The following is a 9,221-nucleotide window of genomic DNA, read 5'->3' as shown; positions in this document are numbered from 1 at the left end:
AACAATTTTCGAGTGACAAAGATTAAGATTTTTGTTTTAAACTACTTAACTAAAAAAATAATAAAGTAATAAGATTATCAACTAAAGAGAAATTTGTGAATTGAAGAGAAAAAAAGCCTAGGATTATGATTTCCTCAATTATCAGGATGAATGCTTAACATGTTCAACATAATCACGCTGATTTATTTTCCATTGATCGTGAGTTCTCCTGTTACCATAATTATCTCTCGATCAAAAACGGTAATTTTCTAGAATTATTCTCTCGAATTAACCCTAGGTAGCAATTCAAGCGACTCACAAAGATCGTGCCAAAGCTTCGTTATCTCTAATCCCACTTTTAAATCCAAATAATTAATCTCTTAACTTACTTAGAAGTTACATTGTTCAACAACACCCTTATCCAAGTATTCTTTTTAAGCAACGCATAATAAATAGGCACAGTAATCGATGGTCATTCAATTAACAACAAGCAAAACGTAGTTGAACAAATAGATTATAAAAATGGCTAATTATAAATAGGCATGGTCAATAATTCACCCAATAATTGATTCCGTCAAAACCCTAGAAGAAAGGTTTAGCTACTCATGCCATTACTCGAAAACACATAAACCATTGTCAGACCAAAATCCATACAAATAAAGATAGAAAAGTAGAGAAAAACTCTTCGATTCATCTTGTGGAATGAACTTGAGGATCTTCCGGGCTCGATTTTACTTCAACAATGGTGTTCCTTGCCTTCTCAGACCAAGAATGCAGCTGGAATAAGGGTTAGAAGCTTTTATATCACGTCCCTAAGCCAAATGTCTAAGTTGGCCCCCAAGATAAAACGCAGACAAATTTGCCCTTGTGCTATAGCTATGCTTCGCACAGGGTCCGATTTTCCTTTTCTTCAGAAATTGTCTTTTAGCTTCATTAACGCTCAAATCACCTCTAATCTTCACTCTTGGCTTCCTACATAACAAACTTCAACAATTAAGCTCAATCGGTCATCTTTCAACCTTCAAAACACCTAAACACACACCAAAGTAGGGGTAAAATATATTCGATTACATGTAAATCTCGCATATTATCAGAAAGCTCAACATATTGAGGTTTGATTAACTTCAGATTAGATTGCAAAGTGCCATATTGGAAGTAAAGCTGGGGCGAAGTTACATTGTGCAACAGACCACCTTTCATCGAAAAATTATATATATAAATAAAATATTAGATTTTAGAGGTATATAACATATATTGAACATCCTTTGTCGAGATTCTTTTTTCTTCTTTCAAGTTTGGAACACCATTGGAGAAATTTATTGTTTCACCAATAAAGTAAATATTTCCTAATAAAGACGATTTCATACTCAAAGTTTAAACATGAAACGTATGAATTAAGGATGAAAATATACTTATCCTCTATCACGAAAATATATTAATTTCGCTGTGTATGTTAGGTTTGGTGGCACAAAAGTAGTATCTCTTCGGCTGGTAGATATTTAATACTACTACATAAAGTAAGACCCCACCATGTGTTTCCTATTTTATTACTATTTGAAACCTTTTTTCCATTTGTCATCATTCTAAACTGATCTCCGTTGCTCTCTAAGCTTAAGAGCGAGTGACAGAGGAAAAACAAAGAGATAAAGAGCTATGGCTTATGCTGCTGTGACCTCTCTTATGTCACCTCTTGGACTGCTAACGCTACCCAAATCCTGTTTAAATCTTCCCCAAGAAGAGGGAAAGAGGGAACTGAATCTCTTCAAGAAAAAGTAAAAGAACAGATTCAATCCCTTCGCAAAAAAGTCGGTTCACTGCAAGCGCTTCTCGAAAGTTTGGAGAAGAACATCAATGATCATGAGGTTGTAAAGCGCTGTGAAGGAAACATCAAAGTTGCAGCACATGATGCAGAATATAGAATAGAATCAGTGTGGGAAAAAATTTTAAAGGCTAAAAATGAAAAGATTCAGAGAGAAGCTTATGAGAAGTTTTGCACGAGGTTGCAAGAAGCATCTGAGTCCATAGATTCCAAGTGCAGAAAGCTAACCGAAAATATGAAGAGTAATTTGCAGGTAACGAATTCACTAGTCCAAAGTTTTGATTTACCAGAACATTCTCCACAGCTTGGCAATTGCATGGTTGGACATGAAAATGAACTCGAGGATATAAAGTGTAAACTCATGAAAATCTCATCTGATGAAAGAGAAACTATGGCAATCACAGGTATGGGGGGCATAGGCAAGACAACCTTTGCTAGAAAAATTTATGATGATCCAGAAATTAAATCACATTTTGACATCCTAGCATGGGCGACTGCGTCAAAGGAATATTGTGTTAGAAAGATGTTGCTGCAGCTTCTTCATTGTATTCCATCAACGGAGGAAGTACGCCGTGAAGCAAGGGATGATGGTGAGCTATCAGGCAAATTGAAACAGAGGCTGTGGAAACGCAGGTACCTAGTTGTCATCGACGATATATGGAGCAGCAAAGCTTGGGATGAAATAAGTCTATGGTTTCCAGATTGCAAAGGAAGTCATATCCTACTTACCACAAGGTGCGGGAATGTGGCCAGTTATGCTGCTCCAGGTAAGCCTCCTCATCACATGTCTTCTCTAAGTCCGGAGAAAAGTTGGGAACTATTGCAATCGAAGCTTCTTGAGTAAGTAGAGCTCTCTCCAGAATTAGTAAAAATTGGTAAGAAAATTGCAGAAAATTGTCATGGAATGCCCTTGACCATTACTATAGTTGCTGGGCTTCTATCTAAATGCAACAATGGAGTAGATGGATGGGAGCGAGTTGCAGATGATATAAAATCAGCAATATTTAAAGATCTTGGTAGATAATGTGAAAAGATCCTCGTGTTAAGTTACTACTATCTACCTCAACACCTAAAAGCCTGTTTTCTATATTTTGGAATTTTTCCCGAAGATGAAGAGGTTGATGTGAGAAGATTAGTGGAGCTATGGGTTGCAGAAGGACTTTTAAAGCAAGCTGATAATAAAAGTTTGGAGAACGTAGGTGAAAAATGTTTGCAAGAACTTATAGACAGAATCTGGTTCTTGTAAGCGAGCAGAGTTTTTGGGGAGAAGTGGAAACATGTAAGATCCATGACCTCTTATATGAGTTATGCTTAAGACAAGCTCGAAGTGAGAACCTCCTACCTGTTATAAATAGTAAACCACGGAATAGCGTCACGCGTGTCTCCCTATCATCCAAACGGGACTGTCTAATGATTGTTCGCCCAATTAACATTTTTTATTGGTTAAACTCTCATCGCTGTGATCAAAAGAAAATACGCACTATTGTCTATCAAGGTGCACGCAGACATGCAGGAAGAGAAAGTTTAGGATTCAAGAATTTCAAAATGATCAGAGTATTTGACTTGAGAAAGTTATACTTTCACCGTGAAATTCCAACTTTAGTATTTGATTTGGTGCATCTAAGGTATCTATCCTTGTACGTTGGAAATCATGAATATCTCCCTCTTTTCAACCTTCAAAACTTGCAAATTCTGATCATTGAAATAGGAAAGAATTGGGCAGATAGTATACCTTTAAACATTTGGAGGATGCCACAGTTAAGGACTCTACGCTTTATGAAGTCAGGATGGTTATGTCCTCCGATTATGCCTAGTGGTGAAGAGGAGCATGCGGTTTTAGAACACCTGCATACTATAACCGGTGTTGGTCCTGCATGGTGTGAAAAGGAAATTTTTGCATTAATGCCTAACTTGAAGAACTTGGAAATCGTGTTGAACAGAGTTGCTCATGAATTGTGGATACCTGTTTCCTCTTTGCCACTAATAGAAACACTTAGAATTATAGTTGGAAAAATGGATGACAATATCTTTGCCCAGTACCAGTTGAATGCACGTAAAAAGTTTTTGAAATATCGAAGTACCTTTCCACCAACCCTTAGAAGGCTGACATTAGGCGGGACGTGTCTTCCTTGGGAGGCTATGGACATTGTTGGCATGTTGCCTAACCTCGTGACACTCGAATTGGAAGACGACGCATGCGGAGTTGAATCCGAGACCACATGGGAACCCACTGAAGGAGGGTTTCCTTGATTAAAGTTCTTGTCACTGTGTCATATGCTTTGTTTCACCGAGTGGAAAGATACTGAGGATCATTTTCCAGTCCTTGAGAGACTTTTTATATCCCACTGCCTGTGGCTAGAAGAGATCCCACAAGAATTTTCAAATATTCTTACACTGCAGCTGATCGAGTTACATGACTGTTGTATTCACCTGGCCTCATCAGCACAGCAGATTCGACAAGAGCAAGAAGACACTTTTGGAAGCCAAGTGACAAATGTCCATACATACAATTGCGGACAAGGTAAGACCATCCATGTTTCATGCTTTGACAAGTATAGCATATTACCATGTTTTTTTGTGAGTCTTAAGAGTATTTCTTTCTTCTGGAGTTCTGATTGGATCAACTTCATGACTAATGTGTAATGTGTTAAAAAAACTATCGATTAAATTGAAAGAAGAGGAGAAAAGGGAGAGGAGAGGGGGCAAATTTTAAAATAAATAAAGATTCTGAACATGTTTTGACTAAACAAACTACCCTAAAACCTTCTAATCCTTTCATTTCTCTTGTGGCCGTTTCCAGACACCAAAATTCGATGCACATTGCTTAGTCTCCAGTCTCCAGTGTCTCCACTCCTTTCTTAGTAAAAGTTTTTTAATATGGTTGAGAGAGTATTAGTACAAAGTTTTTTTAATTTGATATTTCAAAGATGAGGAAGGCAAAGTATTGGTAAAGGAGGTACACATTAAGCGAAGATGAAAGACATACTTCCCATAAACTCTTGAATAAAGAGGGGACAAGAATATTGTGTTGGGTGATTTAGAACACGCCGAGAGGCGTCGAGATTGTGGGTATTGTAAGCGTATTAAGTTCGGGGAGGTTAAAAGGGCTATGAGTAAGATGAGAAGGGGAAGAGCGACCGGACCAAACGAGATACCAGTGGAATTTTGGAAGAGCGCAGGCAAGGCAGGTATGGAGTGGCTCATTAGGTTATATAACGTTATTTTTAGGACGGCAAAAATGCCCCAAGAATGGAGGCAGGGTACAATGATTCTATTGTACAAGAAAATAGCGATGATAAAAATTGCAACAACTATACGGGTATCAAGCTACTTAGCCACACGATGAAAATTTGGGAGAGGGTGGTAGAGATGCGGGTAAGGTAGGAGGTGTCTATTTTCGAGAACCAATTCGGATTCATGCTGAGACGATCTACTACAGAAGCCATTCATCTTGTTAGGAGATTGTCGGAGCAGTATAGAGAGAGGAAGAATGACTTACATATGGTGTTTATTGACCTAGAAAAAGAATAGAACAAAGTTCAATGGAGGTTCTATGGAGATGTTTGGAGGCAAGAGGTGTACATGTGGCGTATTAGGGCGGTTAAGGACATGTACGATGAGGCCAAGACCCGGGTAAGAGCAGTGGGAGGAGACTCAAAGTACTTTCCAGTAGTGATGGGGTTGCACAAGGGATCGGCTCTTAGCCCTTTTCTCTTTGCCTTGGTGATGGAGGTATTGACGTGGCATATCCAAGGGGAGGTGCCATGGTGTATGCTATTTGCAGATGATATAGTATTGATTGACGAGACGCGCAACAGGGTTAACATTAGGTTGGAGATTTGGAACATACCCTATAGTCTAAAGGCTTCGAGTTGAGTAAGACTAAGACGAAGTATTTGGAGTGCAGGTTCAATAACATAACTCGTGAGGTAGATGTTGAAATGAGGATTGATACACAAGTCATCCACAAGAGAGAAAATTTGAAGTATTTGGGGTCAATAATCTAATGACATAGGGAGATTGATGATGATGTTACACATCGTATTAGAGCAGGGTGGATGAAATGGAAGCTCCTGGTGTCTTGTGCGATAAGAAGGTGCCACCAGGACTTAAAAGATAAGTTCTATAGAGTGCTTGTTAGACCAACTATGTTGTATGGGACGGAGTGCTGGTCTGTCAAGAACTCTCATACTCAAAAGATGAGAGTAGCAGAAATAAGGATGCTGAGGTAGATATGTGGGCATATCTCTTCATATTAGGAACAAAGTTATTCGGGACAAGGTGGGATGTCCTCCGTGGACGACAAGATGAGGGAACCGAGGTTGAGATGGTACGGGTATGTAAAGAGAAGATGCACAGATCCCCCGATGAGGAGGTGCAAGATGTTTGGCTATTGTGGGTCTAAAAAAATACAGAGGTAGGCCAAAGAAGTATTGGGAAGAATAATTAGGCAGGACATGGTATGTTTTCAACTTACCGAAGACATGACCCTAGATGGGAAGTTATGGAGGTCAAAGATTAGGGTAGAAAACTAATAAGTAGTCGAGTTTATGAGAATATATTTGCTTCGTTTTTTCCCATATTAGTATTATCATTTTCGTACTTCGTATTCAATTTCTTTTGCTTTGTTATTTTGATGTTATTTATGTTCTTGTCTTTAGTATTTTCTACATTGTCTCTTCTTTACTATTCTCTTGTTCAAACTTGCTGAGAATTATTTTTTTGAGCCGATGGTCTTTCGGAAATAACCTTTCTACCTCTACAAGGTATGGGTAAGGTCTGCATACACATTACCCTCCCAGACTCCACATTGTGGTAATACACCGGTTATGTTGTTATCGTAAATCGCTTTTAGTTATCTGAATTGCACTGAATTCATACAGTATCTTTGTTTCATTTGTTATTCCACTTATACACCAAATTCATACAGTAACTTTGTTTCATTTGTTATTCTACTTATACACCAACTTTTATTACAGTATCATTGGGAATGATTTAACAAAGAAAGAGCTGGAAATATATTTCAAAATGTCTTGTATATATGATTTCCAACGGAATGTTGTTCTGGTGGCAAAATTGAGGCCCTGTTATAACCTTGAATTTTCGGGTTCATTCTCCTAAAAATTAGGACGTATAGCTCATTTTATTTCTATTCCTCCTTGGAAGATGCGCAACATTGCACTACTAGTAGTTAATAGAGAAGTTTATCGTGTGCCTCACACAACTGCTCTTTTTGTCTCACAAAATTGTGGATCTCAATCTTATACTTCTGGTTCCACAAATATCTGGTCCACAGAATTGTAAGACAAAAAAAATGCCTCATATGAGACAAAATAAAATTTTCCGCAGTTTATACTCCATTGGTTTTGAACTTGTTTATTACTGAGTACTTTTTATTAAGACTTAGCTTTATAATTATCCCAATATATGCGTGAAGATTGTAATTTAACTGTAATTTGATGGTTAAGATGCTAATATTTGTACTTCTTTTCTTTTTAATAGCTTAGTGCTTCAAATGCCTCCAATGCCCCCAATAACTTACTGAAGAGAAATTCCTGCGGACTGAGGGAAGGTAGTTGCAACCATACACTTCGTTTAGAGCTTTCTATTTTTCTCGAGCATGGTGTTAAGAAATTAAGATCCTTATGCATTTGGTTGTGTTTTTATTTCTAGCTTTTCATTTTCAGTCGTCACTTTTTAATGCGAAAATAATATTTGATCAAAAAATACCCCTACTTAACAGACTAATATGAACTACTCCTACTGAATATTAGAATAATATATGTCAGAGGAAAATGTGTCTCCAGACTTAATTATTTCTATATTCCATTTTTTTTCAGCAGTGAATACCACAAAAATTATAGTAAAGGTAATTTTAGAAAATTGAGAGCATTCAAATCAAATTTGGTTGCTTCACCTGTTTTCTTTCTCTCGCCGGCGACGGAACTGGAAAGCCAACGTTGCGACGTGACGGCAAACTCCGGTAGCGCTCAACGCTCTCCGAAAAGAACAATCCCGATGGCTCGACGGAACCCTAACTTCAACGCTTCTGAATTCCAAATTGTGAAAATTAATTGGTATGGTTGGACTTGTGTCACGAGTACAGAGGTCAGAGATGATGATAGTTGTGGTTTCTTTATTCAAATTCAGCGCAACTCTTTTGAGTGTTTTCACATATATTCTCTCCTTTCATTTTCTGGAGTTCGAACTAATAAAAATTTAAATTCCATGAATTGTTTCTGGAACTTCAAAAATGATTCATGGAGCTTGAATTGAGCCGTTAAAGTATTTTTATTCACAACTATTTTCGTGTCAAAAAGCTTTCAAAATAGTGACTAATGTTTGATAGCAAGGAATGTGGATTTTCTCTAAACAATGATATCGCGATATTTTGTTTCCATATTATATTCATCTTGCTCTCTTTTTCCTTTCAAATTAAATCCTTAAAACATTTTAATTAGCAAACATCGACAAAAGTACCTACCTATACTAGACAAATATAGCTATTAATATCCTAATAGTTAAAAAACATGATTCCATACGATTATACCCTCGCCAAACCCGACGAAAGGGGGGTTTTAGGCTCGTGGCTTTTTACAATGTTGAATTTAAGAAAATATCTTTTTTAGATCTTTTATGTGTAAAAGATAGATTTCTCATGTGTAAAAGCAAATCTCCCATGTGCAAAAAAAGAGATGAGGTCATAAAACTAAAAAAAAGTTTGTAATGGACCACAAAATCAATTGATCCGAAGAAAGGAGAACATGCCTATGCCTAATAGTTTATTTCTTTGGCTCTCTTTTCCCTTCGTAAGAAGATACGATATTCAAAATCCTACATTTTTTATCAACTTAACAATGCTGTTTTGTCGAAAAAGTATTGTTATTATAGCTCCTTTAAAGTTACTTTGTAAATTATAGAGCTATTACTTGATTAATGAAAGAGCAGATATACATAAAGCTTTGTCGTCTGGAGTTATTGGTGGAGGTGATGTACAAGGAATTATCCTAGCATCAAATAAAAAGTATTGTACGTACAAACATTGAATTTATTGTACTAGATATTTTAGAGGAAAGAGTTCTATCCTTTTATATGAGATTGTATATATAATTGAGGTCAATATTAGCAAGGAAAAAAAGAATATTTGTTCTAAAGGCAAGAAATATTTATTAAAATAATCAAAACCAAAATAGAATTACATCATGAAAATATCCTTGTTTACTGTAAATGAGAAGTAACAGAACAAAGAATAGCTGTAGAAAAAAGAATTTTAACACAATATACCGAAGTATTCTTAAATTCTTGTGATGTTTAACGGGTCATTCTTCATAATAAAGCATATTACTAAAAATAAAATAAAATATTTCTACAATTCTAAATTTCAAATTTAAAATATGACAGAAATTTCCTTCGACAAAGTTGT

General features: G+C 36.6%; 1 protein-coding gene and 1 long non-coding RNA gene across 3 annotated transcripts; one reads left to right on the top strand and one right to left on the bottom strand.

The window, feature by feature from the left end:
• Positions 1 to 434: 434 nt before the first annotated feature.
• Positions 435 to 3,668, bottom strand: LOC142172969 (uncharacterized). Its single transcript, XR_012702277.1, has 2 exons — positions 3,531 to 3,668; positions 435 to 951 (listed from the first exon to the last, which is right to left on the bottom strand). It is a non-coding gene; the product is annotated as an uncharacterized LOC142172969 (long non-coding RNA).
• On the top strand, positions 3,005 to 7,447 carry LOC107786931 (putative disease resistance RPP8-like protein 2). Of its 2 annotated transcripts, none has more exons than XM_016608448.2 (2): positions 3,005 to 4,319; positions 7,301 to 7,447. In XM_016608448.2, exon 1 carries the CDS (start codon positions 3,005 to 3,007, stop codon positions 4,046 to 4,048), a length of 1,044 nt encoding a protein of 347 aa, XP_016463934.1. In that variant the 3' UTR covers positions 4,049 to 4,319; positions 7,301 to 7,447. The 2 variants fall into 2 exon arrangements, with proteins under 2 accessions (XP_016463934.1, XP_016463933.1); XM_016608447.2 differs by lacking the exon at positions 7,301 to 7,447 and adding an exon at positions 6,778 to 7,156.
• Positions 7,448 to 9,221: the final 1,774 nt, after the last annotated feature.

This window comes from Nicotiana tabacum, chromosome 18, assembly GCF_000715075.1.
Source record: "Nicotiana tabacum cultivar K326 chromosome 18, ASM71507v2, whole genome shotgun sequence".
Classification (NCBI taxonomy): Eukaryota; Viridiplantae; Streptophyta; class Magnoliopsida; order Solanales; family Solanaceae; genus Nicotiana; species Nicotiana tabacum.
Note: the sequence above shows the minus strand (reverse complement) of the source record. Positions and strands in the feature narration are given on the sequence as shown.